General features: G+C 43.0%; 1 protein-coding gene across 14 annotated transcripts in view; it reads right to left on the reverse strand.

Annotated features, from left to right (window-relative positions):
- The window catches only part of PARD3 (par-3 family cell polarity regulator), a 457,578-nt gene extending 435,923 nt beyond the window's left edge, over positions 1–21,655 (reverse strand). For all 14 annotated transcript variants that reach the window (XR_012628846.1, XM_074867651.1, XM_074867643.1 and 11 more), the window contains exon 1: positions 21,250–21,655. Coding sequence is in view for 13 of the 14 variants with exons in the window: in XM_074867651.1 (XP_074723752.1) it covers positions 21,250–21,369 (120 nt within the window). In the remaining variant the exon portion in view is untranslated. The remainder of the gene's footprint in view (positions 1–21,249) is intronic.
- Positions 21,656–21,882: the final 227 nt, after the last annotated feature.

A 21,882-nucleotide genomic window follows, 5' to 3' on the forward strand; every position in this document is an offset into this window, starting at 1 on the left:
AGCGAGCTATTTCACATGGCTGCTTCAGGACAAGGTGAATCACATCTTAAAATTATGTATTTCTTGCACCACCTCTAAACAGAGCCTGTGGTGCCCAGACCAGCTGTAGACACCAATCTTATAGATTAACAGTTAGGTTACATGAACTCTGCTCTACACATCAAACTTAGCTGGGGTGAGGGAGGTGAAGATAACCTATCTCAGCATGAGGATATCAACTTGTAACATCAGTAAGAAAAAGAGCTGCAATTACAGCTTTGTGCCGAGTCCCTGTGTACAGCAACAGCATTTAATATAAGAAACTGTGCTACAAAAGTATCTTAAACTATCCAAGAGATACTGACAGTTACACAGACCAACCTGGTAACTCTTCCAAACTCAGTTTTAATTCTCAGTATGGAATATGAAACAAAAACAAGGATAAGGATTTTGGTGGTGGCAGTGTGCACATCTAGTGATGTGCAACAGCTCTCACACACTCTGATATTAGACCTACTAGTGGCAAAGTCTCTATGACTAAATCTTGACAAGTACAAGCCTTTTCAATGAAAAATTCTACATCTTTATTCTCCCTGTTGAAGGCAATGTGACCCTTTTGTTCCTTCTCATGGACACCTTGGTACACACTCCCACTTCAGTGTGAGTGCATAAATTCAACATGCTCTCTCAATACATGCCTGCAGCTTCAACACAGCCTTGTTGCGCTCAGAGTCCACACACACTACTCCCTCACCCGAACAGGGCTGGCTGCCTGACTCAGTTATCGTGCTAGCTGATTCGTTATTGCGTTTATTGTTGGCTTCCAACTGCAAAGATACACCTTTAACCAGCAGTGCATTTACCCTCAGCAATGATACTGGGTTTGGTTTCTTTCACAATGATTCACATTTTGTATTACTTAAGTTCACAGTGCTCACTAGGTGTCTGGCATCATTTCATTAAATAAAGAGATACTGTGTATCACAGGATAGTAAAGTTTGGGGATTTTTTTATCATTATTTTAAGAATACTGACTTCTTGGGGGATGAGTATTAATTTTGTGAAACAGCAATAGCAGAAGGAGTCTGGATGTTCTCCAACAAGACTCAGTCCAGGAAACATAAGATGTCCCATGTTAAAATCATCATTTTGCTTAGTCTTCAGAACCACGTTTACTGCTGCAAACAAACAATTTTTTAACCTAAATCATACAGAGGGGGGGTGATATATATCCAGGAAAGAACATGAGATATGCTAGTGCTTGATTACAATCAAATATCTCTAAGCTTGTTCTATCACAATTACTACAGCGCTTCTGTGCAGCAAATGAGCAAGGGCAACTTTTGTATCTGAGGTGGCTTCCAGGCAATGAGATACAGAATGTGTTTCTAGAGACTGAAGGACAGTTGTCAATATGCAAGGCTACACGAATGCAGTACTTAAGAACTCAGTGTTTATGATCCTAAATCTAAAATATAAAATGAATAAATGTGCTAAAGCAATCACTGCATTGACTCTCGAGTGTGCGGAGTTATGAAACCTGTGATTTCTTAGATCTCTCATCCCAAATTGGGGCTGGCTGGCTCCATTCCCTGTCCCACTTGAGCAAGAGCCGTGTATTACTAAAGGAGCAAGTGTTGTACATTTGTGAGAGCCTAGAGACACCAGTGCTTGTGAATGCTAAAAGAAAGCTTCATTTCTTGTGAGAAAACTGATTTCCAAACACCACAAAATTGTGCTCAGATTTTCTGGTTTTTCTTTTGCCCTTGCAAACAGCTATCTGAATCGCTGACTCCATTCACCAGTGAACAGGCTTCTCTCAAAGAGTTTTAACATTTGTAGGCACAAAGCTGCAAAGGCAGAGACACTGCAGAAAGCGTGTGCATTGCTCATGAGCATGAATAGCAATTCAGCAGAACTGCAGAAAATACAATTTAGAAGGAAAAAAATCACTGGTTTACATCATTGTGGCTTGCTTTCTCTAGAAAGGAGGGAGCCCTTCTCTAGATCCTTACACTCATGCGATTTATCAGCAATTGAAGAACAGCCTTCTCACTGGGACCACATCACCTGGACCAGCAGGAAGACTGAAATCTCAAGCCTCGGCCATGAGGGGAAGCAGGCTGTCTACAGCAGCTGATGCCAGTAGCACCAAATCACCCCAAAACCAATCTGCATGCTCAACCCAACCTGTAACAGTGGAGCAGACAGACTTCTAAATACCTGAGCATTTCCATGCGCCACCACTCCTTCACCCTGAAGAGAAATGGTACCCGTATGGAGGCTCTCTGTCACAGGAAAGCATTCATACACATTTCAGTGGAGCACTCCAAACACATTCTAGAAACTTTGGGGTTTTGTTGAGAACAAAACCCAAATGCTTTCTTGGTAAGATAACTAAACTCTATTTCAGAAGGATCTCTGTATGTGTGTGCAAGTGTGAGAGTGACAATGAAAAAAAATACCAAAATAAATTAGTAAAACTTCATAAAAGTTCAACCCCTGAACAAAAACTAAGCAGAATCACTTAACTCCTCAAAACATCAGTAACCTGACCCTCAGGACCATACACTTAACTCCTTAATTATGGACTCCGTTCCTGTAACTGAAATCCAATTAAATTCAATCCTGTGATTATCCAGAGCCCAAATAAAGATAGTGAGACTACATTTGAAGAGAAGGCATTGCAAGATCAAATGTAGCCTCTTATCACATGACCCCTTTTTCTCTTCAGTTTTCCATATCAATGATACTTAGTTCAAACCACTTATGCAGAACAGGAAAAACAAATGCCGTCACAGAGCCCGCAAGTATCCACAGGCAAAGAATTTGATTCATGGGGTCCTCCAGCACCACCAGAAAAGTTCTGAACAGAATCTGGTCCTGAAAATCCAAGACCCACCACACTGGCTTCAACATAAAACAAGGCTGAAAACTGATGTTCTGTATTCAGACCGGAAATAAAGTGCACATTCTCGATAGCAAGAAAATCACTCAGCAGAACATCTACCTAAAAATGTGTTGGCTTCGACTTCGTTAGAGGTCATTCAAACCACAGCAGAGCCAACTGTAGGGAACCTCTTTGACAGGAGATCAGGAGTGGCTGTTGCTCAATCAGGCATATCACCCCACAGGGACTCCAGGAAGGGTAACAACACTCAGTCAGGCTAACAAAGCATAAGGTCCCCTCTGACCCTAGATGTCACAATCACCTATGTAGCACTTCCCTCCATGGGTATTACTGCAGAGTGACCCAAGCAAGTGACATCAGTGACATTCACCACCTCCAAAGAGCAGGATTACAGATATGGACAGTCCGTGTAATGGCTTAATACAAATACATCCTTCTGTCTCTTCTTCCGCACCCTCCTTGCTTGCTGCCTCTGCACACCAGTAATCCCCAGTGATCAACACGTACCCAAAGCACCAGCCTTGCTCAGAGCTGTGAACTGCACAGGATCACCCTTGGGATCAAGACCACCTCTGCTCATGGTGGGGAGCTGCACTGCATGGATTTCATGACATGTATCCAACCACAGGGCTGCTATCTGAAGGAACTGCAAGTCATATAATGCTAAATGTATACCATTAAAGAGTTAGTTCCAGAATTTGACAAGCAGTTGCACTGACACATCCCTCTGTCTGGACATAATTCTGCTGATTTGAGGGTGCTTCCACCCTGTTTCTACCCAAATGTGATCCTGATCACATAACACACAACAACAGAGCAATCATTCTCCTGTAGGGGACTGGTGCCATATGCTCATCCCAAGACTCAAAGTGGTTTTATACTTAGTAAGTGTGGTATTCTCACAGAGTACAGCAGAAGCTGGGTCAAGATAATTTTCTCTTTCAGATGCTCTACCTTTCAGATTTGATATGCAAATATCAAATTCCAGACACGTAGCAGATTATTTTCTCCATTCACTCATACAGCATGAACTACAGGATGTTTGCAAAGTTTTTGTGCTTTGCAGATGAGATACAGGGAAAAAATGCAAATAGGCTTTTTAAAACAGAAAAGAAGATAATGTATTTCAATGGCCAGTAGAGCTGTGATGACTCCTATTTATTTTTTTGTACACAGTCCAGCTGAATGTTAACAACCAAGCCCATGCTCTGTGCAAGTGTAATAAAAAGGAGGTGTTGTAAAAAAATAGATTGAACAGTTTGCCCTGGACTGATAAAGCAGCAAGCAAATAGCACAATTGTATGAAAGTGTGCTTGGTTTCTGAAAGCAGACAGTCTGGACTTGTTAGCTCTACAGCTACAATCAGCTGAGGAGGGGGTTGGCGGGGGGCTGGAGGGAGGGAAAAGAAAAAAAAGAGAGAGGAAAATAAGAACATTTCCCTTTCCATCTGGAAACATGAGATTCAAAAAAGGAGTGTCCTTCAGTGTTTCTGATCCTCAGGATATGCTGCTTCCTCTTATGAAAGAAGTTCAGTTGACTCAGATCACAGTCATGTTTGAGCAACCTGTATATCAGTGAGCATACCTGATTTTATAGGCTTTGTACTTCAGTGAAAAATATACAGTCGTGTAATACAGACAATTACCTACTTACATTTTAAACTATTTCCTCTCCTTCACATTGATCATTTGGGGGTTTTTTTCCTAATATTGATTTCTATATCAAGCTTCCTTGGCAATAAGCCCATCCAATACATTTTCTGTCTGTTGTTGCTGAAATGCTGACTACACATCCTCTTAACATTAGTAAAAGTGTTTACATGAAAAAAAGTTTCACTAGCTGTTAAAAAACATACACGAGGTTAAAGTTATTTAAGAGTGCACAAATTCAATCTAAGTATATCCTGGGACAGAACAGACACAGAAATATCCTTTTAAATCATTCTCAGAACAATTGCTATTTGGAAACATATCCCACTTACAAACTACAAAGCAAACAGAAAAGAAGCAACATCTGAACTGGCAGAGTCCTACCATCACATATTCATTCATCACCATGCATTGCAGTTCAATTGCTTTCAATAAAACTCAACTTTTTGTTAAAAGTCCTGACTCAGTAGCATTTGCAGGACTCCCATGACAGTACTGCTGGTAGCTGAAAAATCTGTCCGTCTGCATCCTCCTCACATGGCGAGTTCAGGCATATGAGAACAGTGCAGCACGTAAGAGCATGACAGAGTCTGGACAGAAAGTACGCTGCTGTAATCATTCCTGCACACCAGCCACCCCTTTTGTTTTGTTATTGCATGCCTTACGGAACAGCTCATGTAATCAGGATGCAAGATTAATAGGACAGTACAGAATTCCTTGATTACTTTCCTGGTATATGGAATAGCCTAAGTTTAAGACAGCAAAAAAGAAGCTCAAAGCCTAAAAGACAGCCAAAAAAAATTACATATATGTGGCAGAGTAAAGGAAGAGATATTTATACATTGTTTATAAGCTCTTACAGACCTTCTCCTCCTTTACTGCAGGACACAGTAGATGAAGCAACAACCACAACTGAAGTACTACTTTCCCTATGATTTCTTTCCATAGCATCATTATGCAACTCAGTAATGCACAAGGAAACCTTCTAAACCAGAGCCTTCGATGTGCATATAGCGTGTAGAAGGGAAGGGGACGTTGTTGTGCAACAATCAACTGCAAGAATCAGAAACAACACCAGAAAAAAAAAAAAATAGCAGAGGCTAGAAACTAGTAGAACAGAATTGATTTTGATGAAAAAGCCAAGAACAATGATGCCATTGAACAGGTCAGAAACAGCTGTTTCCAAAGGCAGCAAAGGAAGTGAAGAATCTTCACTGTTAACTTCAGGATGGTTAAATCTGAATACAAGCAGCTTTTACTTTCTCACAGACCTTCTAATGAAGAGAGATGTCTAAAATAAGAGGGATATGCCACAACACCACACACACACAAAATAATGCATGTAAATCATATTTGCTACTAGGTTTCATTTGAAATCAGTCAGGCTATCCCGTTTCAAGAAATTACTTCGCATTATACGTCCTCATGCCTAATAACAGCATGTTTGTTAAGGCATACAGAGTCACTCGAAAATACATAGAGGCAAAAGATGAACAATTGGTTATAATGTCATCTAAAATTATTTAGTAAATGCTTCCATTTGCATAGTCCACCAGCTGCATTTTTGCACAATGCTGAAGATAACATGACAACTATGACAGCTGTTAACAGAACCTGAAGGCTTCAACAAAAGAAATAATAATAAATGGCAGTTTTGCTGTAGCATGTTTTTTAAAAGACAAATAAATCACCACTTACTAAACTCAAACTAGTCATTTTAAAAAAGATGGTTTAGGGTAGAATTATAATTGCAAAATCCCAATTTTCAGGGTTTAGCATTATTAATATGTACTATAGAAGCACTCCTGTGTTTGCTCTCTCAAGCCCTACTGCAGCTCTGCATGTTTCCTTATCCCTAGTATAGAGATCCTGAATATGACATTATAATCATGAAAGCTTACATCTACAAGGGGAAAACATGCTTTCTTCAGCACTGCATGCAGAAGGGATTAAAAAGTTTTGGTAGATTGAGTTCCTTTTAAATCAGCATCAGTAGCACAGTAGTCTACAAGCAAAGTTGAGACCAAGGCAATTAACCCCATCAATCTAAAACTAATGCATAGGCATGAAGACAATTCTTTCTTACCAGAATCAGCTGAATACTATTAGAGCATTTACTGATTACCTCAGATTTTTTTGCTCATTACCAACTTATTTACAACACTTCTGTATCAGAAGAAAATTACAGCACTTTAATGAGAAAAAAAAAAAAAAAAAAAAAGACTTAAATTCCACTAGCGGGGATCAATATTCTCCCTTCTCTAAATTTTTCATATTTAAAGCAAATACATCACTGACAGATCTCCTTCTGGCTTAGCTTTAAAAAGAATTTTAAAATCACTATTCATAAATCACTTTAGATAGCTATACTGAAGTCAAACATAAGGACTTCCTTTGCTGTCATTCTAAGCTATGAACATTTAAACAAGTATGCAATACTGGAATCAACATCCTCACTGCCAAGTACAGATTTCTATATAAAAGTTTCAACCACAGAATGAGTAAATTGAAAAAAAAATTACATAAGCGACAAAAATTAAGCAGCTTTAACACGACAGACTCAATACTTTTCTAAGAGGAAGATACTTCCTTTTTAACAGCCAGTTACCACAAGATACTCCCTTTTCAGCTTGGCAAAGCACAGCAGGTCGTTTCATACAGAGGCTGAGCTACAGGAGAGCAGGATTAAATACAGCAGTATTTGCCACATCCTTACTAGAGGGGAAAGATAGTCTTGTGGTTAAGGAGTCAGCAGGTTGGCACTCTTATTTCCAGCTCAGTGCCCAACTGCTTGTGCAGTCCTGGACCAGCCAGAGACCTCCTGTGCCTCCCTTCTCCACACACTCCATGGTGATAATTACATACTTTCCAAACTCATGCTACCACATTTGTTTGCAGATTTGGGTTCTGAAGGGATAAAGTGGTGAAGTGCAGAAGGAAATTACCCAATTAAAAGGAGAAGGCTCTGGAACGTCATCTCCTTGCTCCTAGTTTGGGTGCTGCATGCTGTTATAACTCATGGGTGTATCGCAGCTTTGCTGCAGCACAGACGACTAGTATAGCAAAGTACTTTCCTCTTTCCTAAGGTAACACAAAGATGCAGAGAAAAACCACAGAAGGACTTCATGCAAGTACCCGCTCACTGCAATTAACATCGTGCTGTTGTGAAACACAGATAACGAGGTCATGGCAGAGAATGAGCCATGGGAATACATGATGCTGCTCCCAGGTGAGCACTCCTATTCTCCATGATCTGTATTTGGAATAAATCTATGCAGCTTCCCAGTTAATGTGGGGCTGTGTTGGGACAGCAGTGATTAAAAGGAGCCTGTTCCAACTCTGTGTGCCTATTTCACACCAGAAAAAGCAGGGCATTGATACATTTCCCTTCTCAAGTCACAGCATCAGTGAAGCAAAACTAACTAGATATTTCCTGTATCTTCACCACAGGATTCAGCCCATGCTTCTGAAAGGAACCAAAAGGCACTACAACCATTTTCTTAAATACTAGCCACAGCATTTATAGCCTCCCCTATTCATTTCTACATATACCTCTTTTCATACCTCAGGTTCCTGTGCACTTGAAAATCTGTTAAAATGGAGTAAGGAATAGTTGTCATAAAACAAGTACCCCTCAATTTTTTACAATATATTACTGAAGTCACATTAAACTTCTCTGAAGGCACTCTGATTTCTGAGTTCCAGCTCAGTTAGTGAATCTTTTAACTGTGTAGGGACAAAAAAGATTTGGTCTTTACTAACAACTTGTACAATCTGCATGCATAATTTTCCTCCATGTTAAAGGCAATTCAAAGTACTCCATTCTATAACGAAAGCAAGCTATAAAAAACATTATCTACTGGAGAGGAATACGCCAATGGCAGCCCAACCACATTTCAAATCAGAGCCTCTGCTCACCTTACAGTAAGAGAGCTGGTGCCTCTATGGCACACAGCAAGCACAGCACAGCAGCAGCAAGTCTGGATACAGACTGTGGAAATTCAAGTCCACGGCAATGACCAGGGCAAGAGTGACACGAAGACACAAAGAGGAAAAGTCTTCATGCTTTTAAACATTTGAATTTCAAGTGGATTTTATTAGCTGATTTCCAAAGGCTTCCCAAATGGACAGGTCCAATGCCAGTACACAGCTATAAAAATTACTTGAAAAGTAATATGAAGTTCTTGCTAAACAGTATCATCACCATTAAAGTGACCTAACTAGTAATAAAACACAGATCTAGTTTTAATTAGAAGTTCTATATTGAGCATAATATGCATTAAAATCCATGCTTAAAAAAAAAAAAATGAAGTGGTAAATTTTATTAGTTCCACTTTTTCCTTCTGTGTATTTACTTCACATTTATTTTAAAATTGCTCTGATATTTTGTTTCTCCCTTCTCCATTTAACAACATTCCCAACCAGCAGAGCCGATTGAAGCTAAAAGCCTTGTCCTGCTGCTGGCGTATCACCAACAGATGTCAGGAGCACTTAATTGCAAGGCTGCAATCTGCTCTCTGAAGGAGGCTGGCAGCAGGTGTGACAATCTGGTCTGTGGAACAAACTATATATAAGGATGCAAAACATGGGAGAGAGGACTCCACAACTTTGCTTTTACCTATCATGTTGGATTTGTAGGCCTACTTATTCAGGGGAATGGAGGGAGAGGGGAGATACAAAGTTAAAACAGATAAATCTTGGCATCTTTGAGCTCAGTGTTTGATTTTATAGCTCCTCACAAGCTGCAAAGCAAGCAGGTGAGCAGCACTGGGCTGGCACTGGGCACTCCTGTTTGCTGCTGACACTGAGAAAGGCACAGTTTGCAATTGCAATGAACAGACCGTCCTATTTATTGCATCTAGGCACAGTTTACAAACCTGAAGCTATGCGGTCTTCACCAAAGGCCAGCTTTCTGAGCAGCGCATCAGGTGAAAGGCAGGCTACAAAGGGCTGTTTATTATAAACTGATTTCAGATCTCTGCTTCTTATCTCAGCTGGTAGCTTACACTGAAGACTAACACAAAACACAAAATGAATTATTACACTCCACACTCGAGTTCAGAAAGGAACAACGCACTTTTTGGAAAAAGTGACAGGAAAATTCTGGATAAAAAACAGCATGTTTCTAAAACATAACTTAATTACAGAAAAACTTTTTTTTTTAATTTCAGTATCCCATACAACTTCACTCTCCAAAAGCGATCAAGAAAAAAATGTGTACTCATTGTGTCTTAAAACGGACCTCTATTCACAATGTCTTTGGCATCCACCAACCTTTGGAAACAAAGCCTTTCAGAAGGCAACAAAACACTGGCACACTGAATCAGAAGCAACTTGAGGGCAGCTAGAGGTAGAGCAGTCTTCACACACTGTGTAATCATAGACAAAATATATGGTCTAATAAAGGGAAACACAGACCACCCATAAAACAGGACATACATTTTACAAAATTAGCTATTATGATTTACAGATTCAAAATAATTTAATAACTTTCACATAAAACAAAGAAAAAAAAAAACTCTTTTAATTTTGTTCTTCTATGAGACCAGGCAAGTGCTGAATTATGAAATGGAAATAAATTAGAACGAAATAGACCATCTCCTACAAATTGGACTCAAGTACAATAGATGGCTATGGTAAATATTGAACTAGCTTTTTTTAACAGAAGTGGAGAGAGTAGCATCCATGAGTAAGCAATTACAGGCCCACCCTGAAAGCATTTTTAGAAAGGGGACTTCCACATGAGTCTATCTGATCACCCCATATGGCCCACAGAAAGACATCAGACCACTGCCCAAACCTTTCCTTAACCCTTTAGCCCAGCACTTTTCCCACAAGTCACTGGCCACCAGAAAAATACCACCAGGGAAAGCAATTTGAAATACATGATTGTCAAAAATATTTTGGACATAGATTTATGATACGGTTCCCTTCAGCAGCTTGTTTAGACTTCTCCAGATGCTAAAAGGTAAACAGCACTACATCCAAGCTAATTACTTCATATTCAAATATCAAAAGAATACTTAACTCAGCACAAATTAGCTCTTTGTACAAGCTAGCTCCCCTTCTCTGCTGCTTTCATTCCCCATCTAGGGAATTCCACCAGCAAAGGAAACTTCTTACCTCCAGATACAGGGTGAGGACCGGGAGCCTTTTCAGCTAAATATTTTATAAACTCCAAAAGATACAATATTGGATACTCATTATCTGTGGCTTACAATTTAGCAGGGGGCTTCAAGCTAACAACAGATATTTTGTGGCAACACCAAAGCAACAAAAGGGTCATCAGGCATTTACTTCAAACAACTATACTAATAAAGGGGAGATTTATAAGACACTGATTACAATAACATTTCACATATAAGAACATCTGGGTTTAGTTTACCAAAGCATTATGTTCTTGAGTGACTGCTGGGCACAGGGTGAGACTACTCCATTGCCTAATATAACCGCAAGTTAAATACACTGTTTTACATACTGAGCATAACATTTTCTTTTTAGACCAGGTTAGCTAAGTCTAGAAAATATAGGTTTTCTCTTTAAACAAGTGGCACCACTTAAACATACAAATATTTTGCATACATTCAGTTAGAGACATTTAAAACCACATTCACTGACTGTTTTACAACACAGAGCTTACACTAACAGACAACTCCAAATTTAAAAGCTCTACTTACTTTACCCAGTCCACTTTTTCTTGCAATTTCTTAGTTCAGACTTCAAATTTTCCAGAATTATTACAGACCACATTTATCTGTGCTATTTTTCATTTGAAGAAAAACTAGAAAAAGCAATAAAAGCTGCTGTTAAGAAAACTCAGTGAGAAAACATCAAACCTATCTTCTCAAATTAGTATTCTCAATGCCAGAAAAAAAAAAAAAAAAACACATTCAATACAGGATTTATAAACCACGCTCTGAACTTGCACCATGCCCAGAAGACAGGACTCTCAGTTTGAGCAAGAATGGAGGAGTTTCTTGTGCTGGGGCTTTTCCTTTCTTCCATCCCCAGCTGTCTCAGACCTACAGTGGGGCAACAGAAGTAGCACCCTCATCAGCATTAAACAATTAACTTGTGACACACCCTCACCTTGATCCAAACCTGAAGTACCACTTGAGCACCAAGCCCCCTCACACACACCTCACAGGAGCCCTGTAGAAGTGGGAAGCTCAGCCCGGGAGAGCCACATCCATGGCCAAGCTGGGCTCCTCTCATCTCCCTCAGAAAGCAGCAACATGAGTCCTCTTACCCAGCCCTCATCCCTCTATAATAAAAGGCAGAAACATCTAGCAGAACAAGTGAGATGTATGGAGATGACTACCCTCCAACTGGATAAATTATTACAATTGCACAATATTTTTTAACTTTCAGCAAAGCCTAATGCTTCAGGCTAGCAGTCTTTTAGCAGCCTGGTACTGCCAAAAGATGGAGACATTTCAAGGGGCGTAAAATCCTCTCCCTCTTCATCTTCACAGGCTGTACACAGCACTGAGACCAGAGGCTTATTCACCAGGAACGGCTGGCCACCACAGCCTGGCCACCACAACCCGGCTGCCTAAATTCTACTTCTTTTGCTAGTTGGTAGCTGGCCGCTTTCCCAGCACTCGCAGCTGCAGGCGAGCAGTCTTCACAGGAAGGCAGAGGGGAAAAAACTGACAGCACAAACAAATGCACACTTAAAAAAATGCAAATAACATTTGGTACAACAGGTTCTTGAAGAGACCAAATTAAATCAAGCCTTGTTATTCCACTTAGCGGTTTATTAAAGAAGCTAAAGGTTCTGAAGCTTCCAATTTATTCTTTTTTTTTTTAAAAAAAAAAAAAGTCATTTAAGTTGTTATAGCAACAAAACTTTCAGGCTACCTGGTCTCATAGACACTTCAGCATCCCTAGAAGTAACTTTTCCGTATTTCATTAGCTTCTGCTTTGGCTCCTTCCTGTTCAGAAGGATTCAGAGAACTTGGAACAAAGTCATTCTTCTCATTACATGCACAAAGAAGTGTATCTCTGCAAGTTTCTCACAAGTAGGATATTGCTTCTGACATTTAATAGAGAAGGAAAAAAAAACATTATGTGGCCTTTGCCTAGGGGGAAGATAGAGTAACTCAACAACTTTGAAAGCACATGCAAAAAAGATGGGGTAAGGTGAAACTACTTTTTCATTTAGTAAGTGTGACTACGTTTCTTCAAACAAATGAAAACACCTAAGTGGGTGCACACGCAAACATACAGGCACTCCCAAAAGGCCTATCTCCATTTAAAACAATTTATACCCACGTAACTTTTTTTTTCTCCTATTAGTAATACAACATGAATACCAGAAACATTTTAAATTGCCATTCTGAGTCTGTAAAGACATGCATACCCGGAACAAAAATCCTATAAATGTGGCCACTTAAAAAGAAAACTGCTAACGATGTACCAGCTCGCTCCTCCTGCAAAGGATTCAAAATCTCGCTGCATCAGCAACAGGCTGAGCATGAGAGAATGTGGAAAGTATGGCCAAAAACGTGACATCGCTTTTCCAAAATAGTGTCTATTTTCCCCACCAAATCAGAGATTCACTATTTTCAATAAGCTTATTGCCCGAAAAGGGAAGCTTCCTATAATAAATTCCACAGGTTTCTTTTCAAAAAGAAAGCCTTTTGGGTGACATCTGTTGTGTCATTGAGGTCAAGTTTTCATCCTCTTCCTAAATTGACCACTTACCTCCAGGGCAGCAAGTTAAACAGTTTCTTCCCATCTCCAGCTCTTTATATTTGTCAGTACTTAATTTACTCTGTTACTGTCTTGCTTCCATGCAAACTCCTGTTTCCCTCTCAGGTCAAAGAAAAGACACCAGGAGTTATATTCACCTATCATTACCCCAAAAGCATTTCCTTTCACCAGTTTCCAAGGACATCCCATTCTTTTTTTCATCCCCTGCAGAAGACCACTCTTCTCCTCACAGTCAATTCCCTTTCGCCAGCCCTGTCTCTGTTACCATAAAAGTCCTGAGGAGCTGGAGACACAGCGATCCAGGAGGTGACACCAGCCAACTGCTCCAGCACCAGAGCACAGTGCCTGGCAGGAACACAGCAGCACCCCAGGGCCCAGCTCCACGGGATACTCATCTCTGCTCCTGGGCAGCAAGAGTTGCACACCCTCGCACAGAAACACACTTGGTTTTTATTACTCTTCCCCTCCACTGGAGACCCTGGCCATGAGACATAGGGTGGGGGATCTAGTCCGGGAGTTTTAGTAGGGATCCATTTCTCCTTTTGTTTGGGACTAAATAGGTTATTAATGTGTATCACTTTACAATAAGAAACTGAAGTAAGAAATAAGTTACTGTCATGTACCTGTTACCTGATTAAAAAAGAACAGCAAATGTTGCAACAAAATAGTTATTAAAATTATTTCCAATTTAACAAATATCTGGAACCAATTTGAGAAAATAACTAAGGCTACCAGTAAGAAAAAAATCTGACATTGCTAAAGTATTGCAACAAGTAAAATTAATGTGATTATCTAAAAAACAAAAAGGCCCTGATGTTCACTGTTAATTTAAAATTATTTTTTCCCCAATTTAAAATTTCTCTTTCACTAGTAATATCAATCATTTTGAAAAGTATTATTGTGTATGTCTGTGCTGCTGTATTCTTTTTTTCTTGTTCATTTTTATAAACAGCACCAGCAGATTATGTAACTTAGCTCAAAGGCAGTTTAGCTCTTTGGTGTTTTTTTAACTATCTTCCAATACCGGGCTTGCTGAGCATTACAGTAAAATGACCTCAAAGAAACAAGGAAAACACACAATGTATATTAAACAGGAGGAAGAAAAAAAATAAAGCACAGATGCCCTTAAGTATCTTGCAGAATTTTTTAATACTTTTTGCTCCACTTTTTATTTTCTTACTGCTCACAAAATATTTCTGAGTGAGAACATCTGTGCTATACTCTGGATTGATGTTAGAAGAATTCCACTTTATTTTCAATATACATAAGCATTGGTTCAGCATTGTTGCATGTTTTATCCATTCAATTTATATTTGGATGAAAAGGTTTGTTTTCCTTTGAAGAACCAGGAAATTGTTTTAAAGCTACATGAACCGTATTCTGTATAACTAACATCACCAGCGTTTCTCCCCCATTTACTCCATCTTATTTTACTGGATTAAATGTGCTACGACCAAGAGATGTCATAGTCTGGTACGACTAAGAAAGTGTTACTTCCAGTGGTGTTTTTATAATAGAACTAAAACATCTGTGACTCTTATAACCAAAGTTAAAGTGTAAAAAGCTATGAGAATCAGATGATTTTCCACTGGTGGAAGGCTATCGCCCAGAAGAAGAAAGGCTGGCAGCTCCCTAAACCCCAAATTGCCTCCAGGAACTGTTCTCTGAACACGCTGAGTGCTTTCACAGGCTCCTCCACAGTTGTCCCCTCAGAGCTACAGGAATTGCTCACAGCAGCCGAACGGTGCGTTTGCTCAAAGGGAAATCACTCTCAAGCCACTCTTCCACAAACACACTTCACTTCGATCACCGTTAAGTAACACTGAAATACTGAGAAACCACATAATGCCAAACTGAAATCAACGATGTATCCCATCCAGCTAAAGATAGGTATTGCTCACATCAGCCAACCACGGTAGTACCACACATACCCTTTACTGAAAACACCTTCAAAGTTGAAGGGCTTTCATGTTATCCACTTTTTACGCCGCTCTTCATAAGCGCCACAGAATTTAGTCTTCCTCTTTACTAGCCTTGAATAATCCCAAAAGCATTTACCCTGCCTGCTCAAACAACAAGGGTACAGCCCCAGCGTGGCTCTCAGGCCTCCCAGAGACAAGGCTCCTGCCTCATACCACAGATGGCTGAACACAGGCAAGACCTGGCAGGGAGGGACTGCGGCAAAGCCCTGCCTGGGGTACGGCAGGGCCTGTGCAGCTTCCGGCCTCCCGAGCCACAGGTCCCCTCGGGCACAGTACCGCTGTACAGAAAAGCCCCCGTGCAAGGGACCTCCACAGCCATGCTCGATCCAAAGGTTCATTTCTACCTTCACCCTGCAACTTCTCATGCAATGCGTGAGAGTCACCTGTATTCACAGATAAGGACAACGACAGAAAAACATTCATTTGGCTGAAAACACAGAGGGAGTTGGAGACAAGAGGTTAAAAGAAAGTTTTCCGTAATAAGTGGAGGGAATTAAATCACTATGTGCAAGAGATAGCCTTGCATTTCCAGCACCAACTGCCAAACCTGCAGGATCACACAACAGCTTTCTAAACATGAAGCAATCGTAACCTATTTCAGTACTCTTCTTCCTTAAATTAGCAGCTCTCCACTGCTTTCACCAAGCTGCAGCAGAGTGATGTTACCCGTCAGCTGTGTTTCACGGCCGCTGTTGGGAGCCCAACATCAGCAAAGAGGTCAAGAGTCAGCTTGAGAAAACTGCCAGCAGGCCCAGGGAATCTGGGCTCCCCTGGTTGACCTCAGGTAAATCATTGAAATACTACCCAGCCAATACTAAATGTGGAGCCCAGAGACTTCATCCTGGTGGTGTCAGCTAGAAGTAAACCGACAGTCAACTGAGCAGCAGGGGTGAAAGGAATTTTGGGGGCTTTTGGTTCTTTTTTGGGGTGGAGAGGGTACCTGCACATTCTGAAAACAGTCTTTAAGACTTCTTTCTACTTAAAACAGGCTCAAGATTTACACAGATATCAAAACAAAACCTAACTCCAAAAAAAATTTTTAAATCTTTTTAATGCTAAATTCAGCCACCATCGCCCTTGAGGGTTTTCATTACAATTCTAAAGGGGTCTCTGCATGGACACTGTGGAGGACTCAGCTAAGCCTGTGCCCAAAACCTAGCCACCAGGCTCAAGAGGGGAATGTGCTGAGACCAGTACAAAACCCAAGTAAAATTGGCAGTTTCATACCAACTGACCCACCCCTATATATTCAGACTTATAAACAGTGCCCCAGTGACACACTCACAAGCAACTGTGAAACTGCTCTGCAGAATGTAAAAAGCATCAAAGTCGCCATTGTGCACCTGGAAGACAACCTGCTATCCGGGAGCTGAGCTCTAAGCAAATAATCTGAGAAGTCCCAGTTAGCTGACACTGGGAAAAAAATCAAAAACAGAAAAAAAGAAGCTTCACACATTCACTGACTACAACCTTCACCTCTCACACTTCCCTGCTGATGAATATCAGACCTACCAAAGAGGTGGAGCTTTAACTTCTGGGTGGCCCAAGCTTCCTATGTACAAATTAAGTGAGAATATGGTCATTTGACACCTGTTACCTTTGCTTACACAGCCAACTTCCCTTGAGTTCTGGTCTCTTATCAGCAACTGCCTTCAAATGCTATCAAAGAGCAGATTACAATTTCTTTTCACAAATATTAACATATCACAGTTTTTAAATTAACAATTCAAGCATTGTTCCATACGACATCACAAATGCCCAAAAACTTCATCTCCCACAGCATTTGGTGAGGAGGAGGGGAAAGGTGTCTCAATAAGAGTCCTCCTAAATTCTTTCTGATTCAGCTGGAAAACTGTTAATTTAGTTATTTTAACTAGAAAATCAGGGTTACATACAAGGTCTAGGAACATGGCTACAAGCACATGATACACAGGACAACAGACTATAAACTATCATAGAGACCGTACGATCCTTGTAGGGACTGAAGATGAGACTGAACAACTCCTGTAAATCTATGATTTTCTATTCTTGTTTACTGTGTTTGTGCGATATAGCACACAAAGACAATATAGTAATGCTAATTTTTTTTTAAAGTTATACCTACTCATTACCTATGCATGCTTATTTATACTTGCAAGAAAAAGAAGATAAATGGTGAAATACTTACAATATCCCAAAAAAGCCAAAGCACACAAAGACTATGGTGACAGTCAAAAATCGCCAAAAAAAGGCAGAAACGTCTCTGGCTACAACTAGATCAAACCAAAGGTGCAGGATGCGCAATTACTTATTTTTGCTAAAAGGCTACTTGATACATTATTTTTATAATAATTTTCCACATTTTAACACTAGGTTATAGTCAACCATTTGATAAACATGTTTCATCTCAGCTGCCTGTCTGTCTGCTCCCTTTTAGAGCAGCCCATCTTCTCTTGCCCACTAACATTAAACCAGTCAGGTGTGGCTGACTTCCCCTCTTCAAAATCCCTCTTACCTTCTTGCCAGCATTTTATCATCATTAAATTAATTGCTAGGAAGCCATAAACAGAACTACATCAACACAAAACCTGCACAGCCCCAGATCAACAGGGTTTGGAAAACGCACCTACCATTTCTCAGGCCAGTTGCCCCCTGCCCAAACTGTACTGATTTAACACTCACTTAGAAATTGTGCCAGAGGCTGCACCAGTCCACCCACACAAACAGAGTATCATTAGTGTGCCACCATGCAAACAAGTTTTCAGCAAGCGTGATCAATTTTTGCTGACTCCAGTTGCCCTGGACAAGGTGGACTTTTCAAATATCTCTTATCATTTGCTTGTTCATTCCCTACACACAACTTGCAGAAAAGAAAAATCAAGCTTCAGACACAAAGCTCCTTTTGAAATAAAAGCAAAGGAACAGAAAGATTTCCTATACACGCTACACAGACCAACCTTCAAGCACAGCCTGTCATATTAATAACTTATTCCACACCTAAAGATTTAGTATTGACAGCAGTGTTAATCCATAATGAGTTTTTTGAGATTTATGAATCCTAAGCAAAGACAATTGCATTCAGAACTAACTACAGTAACTAGGTATGTTATCTATATGCTTTTTAAGTCTTAAAATTTTACAGAGAGGAGAACCTTACTATTATGCGGATTATTTTCCGTAAGTATTTTTTTCCATTCTCGACATGTCTCTTCCACCTAAATAACACCAAGCCAGAAAACCGAGGTCAAATTTTGAAGTTACTCGCTCCTGGCACTCTGCAAGCACGATGTCAGGCTGCCTCAGCACGATTGCACAGGTACATCAGAAGTGCTCGCCGTGCAGATCACTTATTGCTAATCACAACCTGGAAACCATGACAAAGCGGGAGGTAATCTGGGAAGGGCTGACAACTCCATTCTCAGAGGCTTCGAGTAGTTCTGAAGAAACTGCTGCACACAGCAGACACACACACATTTTTGCAGGATGAGAAATGCTGGTTTCCCTGTAAGTATGAAAACCATAAACTTAATTCAAATATTTTGAGTAATCTTCCACCAGATATGCTTTTTTCCATAACAGCACAGTGGTGGTGAAGTAGATTTCAGTGTCAGCTTGGTACCAGCTGCCAAATCGTACGTTCATATGTGCACACATATTTTCATCCTCTCAGTTTAGGAATTACTTTGTCCCCTCTCGTCTCTTTCTGAAGTGAAGATTTTCTCATCTGCTACACTAGCATAGAAAGAAACCACCTAACTGCTATAAAAAGACAGTGATCTATGAAGTTCTGCCATTGAAACCATAAAATTACTATGTTACTCTACAGCGAGCACAGCAAACAGCACTATACATTTACTCACGAGACACTGAGGATCCACCCCCTTACTACCTAAACATCACCACAGAAAATCTTCAGCAAATTTAAGTTAAAAGGTTTGACAGTGACTGTATAAAACAGAGAAAGCCCATGGACTCTGCTACTGAGTTTTCAACCACAGTATTTCCATATAATAGAAACAATAATCTCAGTAATTACGGCTACCTCAGGTCCACACCAGTGGCATATAGCATAACCACCATATAAATACTAATAAATAAAACCACCATGTCATTTTAAACCCGGGATTGAGAGCTTTGGGGACTAGGGACGAGTCAAAGTCTGGCTGCACCTCTGCAAACTTATAGTAAATACAATAACATATTCAAACAAGAGTTATATTTTTATTTTTCTGTGTTTCTACAGGTGGGCCACTTCTTTCCTGAACAAACCCACACCATTTGCAATCACGTAACCTTTTCCTTGTGACTGGCATGTGTTTCTCCTGTGCTAACTACTGCAGTCACTTCCAAGCTTAACATTATACTGCAGAACGCAATTGCCATCCCTGAATGCAATTTAACAGTTGGAAACCAGGACACAAGTCCAGTGCCACATGAGTTACACAGGCCACAGTTTTGAAATACAACACATCAAAATAATTAATTTTATTAATGTTGCAACGCTGATGAACAAATTCTGCAAACACTTTTCACCTAAATGGCCCGATGAGACATTCAGTGCTCCCCCAAGGGACACACTTTACTGTTCACTGGTTTACCTTAACCAGAAACGTACTTTTGGCCACTGTCTCTTATGTGCAGGTAGAAATGGCACATGCACTAACTGCCGTATATAAATAACGGCTGGTATGCAGCCACTGCCATATCCTAGTGAATCGTTTTACTGTTTCTCCAGCCAGAATCACAACTGCGTTACAAGAGGAATAATACAGACAGAATACGTTTGTCCTCTCCAAAACCATGTTCTTCAGAAATCCAGCAGGGAGGCAATGGGAACTTCAGTTGCTTTTCTCCTCCCAGCCACCTGAATTCCCTCCAAGAAAACTGATCTTAAAAATTTTCTTGGGAATCGCTTCAAACCAATCAATATACTGTTCACAGTATTCCTTCCGCTGCAGGTTTCAGAGAGTGTGGAAGTCAGCATTTTGTCAAAGCAAAACTTCCAGGTTCAGAAGGGTAAAGCGTGTCTAAAGGGCTTAAGGGGAAAAAGCACACTCAACTGCTTGGATGGATCAGGTAGAGCAAAGGGGAAAGGCGCTGCTCAAGTTCTCAGCCAGCAGTGGTCATAGTGCCCCAACAAACCACTCGATTAAAAAGAAGTTTGCAGCGACAAGAAGAAAGTAGAGAGGGGAAAAAAAAAAAAAAAGGGAGGGGGGGGAGAAAGAAAAGAAACAAAGCCCAACAAGTCGCCTAGGGAGGGAGGGAAAGCCAAGTGTGCAACTGCCTGCACACCCACAGCCCGGGATTTCAACATGGGGCTGAGGGAGGCCGGCGCAGGCGGCACCGCGGATCAGCCCCGCCGCGGGCCGGGCCGGGCCGGCGCTCCCCGCACCCCGGGGCACCGCGGATGCCTCTCACACAGGCGGAGCCTTTCCCCCGACAACCCCCCGGGAGCGGGGCAGGCGCGGAGGCTGCGCGGGCGGCCGCGCCGCTGCGGGGGCCCCCCCGGCCCCCGGTCCGCCGCGGGAAGGGGGTGCGGCCCGCGGGGCGCCGCCGGACCCCCTGCGGCGGGCTCCCCCTCCCGCCGCCCTCCCCGCCGGGCCTGGAGGGCCGGGAAGCCTGGGGCTGGATTTCCAGCGCTTCGCGGCGACTCCCGCCCGGCCCCCGCCGCCTCGGCCCCGCCGCCCGCCCTGGGTCTGACCCGGCACGGCCGGCCCCCGCATCGACACCCCCGGGGGCCGCCACCTCGCCGCCAGGCACCGGCGAACAAAGGGCCGAGGCCCGGCCGGGCGCCCGCGGGGAAGCCGCGCGGGGGCCGCGCTGGCCGCCGCGGAGGGGCCGCCCCGCCACCCCCCCCGGCTCCCCTCAGCGGCGCCGGGCACAGGCTCCCCGCAGAGCTCCGCCGCCGGCCGCCCCCGGCCCCGCGCCCGCCGCCCCGGCGGGGCAGCCCGGACTTTCCCCTTCCCTTCCTTCCCTCCCCGCTCCGGGAAGCGCCATATTGATCGCGGGCGCCGCTCCCCGCGCCCCTCACCTTGGCGATCGCCTTCTTGTACCGGGTCACCGCTTGCTGGATCAGGCTGAAAACTTTCATGTTCCCGTCCCCGCAGGGCACGACCACCCGCGTCCTCCCGAAGCACACGGTGACTTTCATCCTGCGCGGCCGGGGGGGCTCCCGCGTCCCTCCGCTCCCGCGCAGCCTTCCTCCCCCTCCTCCTCCTCCTCCTCCTCCTCTCCGCCCTCCGCCACGGCCGCCCCCCGGCGGGGCGCGGCGCTCAGCCCCCGGCCGCTGCCGCCCTGCCTCCGCGGCCGGCCCGGGGAGGCGAGAGGAGGGGAGGGCAGCGCAGGACAGGGGGGCCGGTGCTGCCTTCCCGAGGGAGCGCGGCCGAGCGGCGAGACCCGGCGGCCGCTCACATGCCGCGGCACTGCCCGCTGCCTGCGGCCACCTGCTCGGCGCCTGCCCCGGCGCGCAGCGGCGGCGGGCGGGGCGCTCCGGGGGCGTGGGGCGGCGCGGCGGGGCGGGGGCAGCCGGCCGGCTCGGCGGGGCGCCGGGCAGCGCCGGCCGGGGGGGAGCGGGGCGAGGGGAGCGGGCCCGGCGGCCCAGGCTCAGCACCCGGCGGCAGCGCGACCCGCCCGGCGCTTGGGCGGAGCGGGGCGGGAGGAGGGG

Source organism: Strix uralensis, chromosome 1 (assembly GCF_047716275.1).
Source record: "Strix uralensis isolate ZFMK-TIS-50842 chromosome 1, bStrUra1, whole genome shotgun sequence".
In the NCBI taxonomy this organism is placed as follows: Eukaryota; Metazoa; Chordata; class Aves; order Strigiformes; family Strigidae; genus Strix; species Strix uralensis.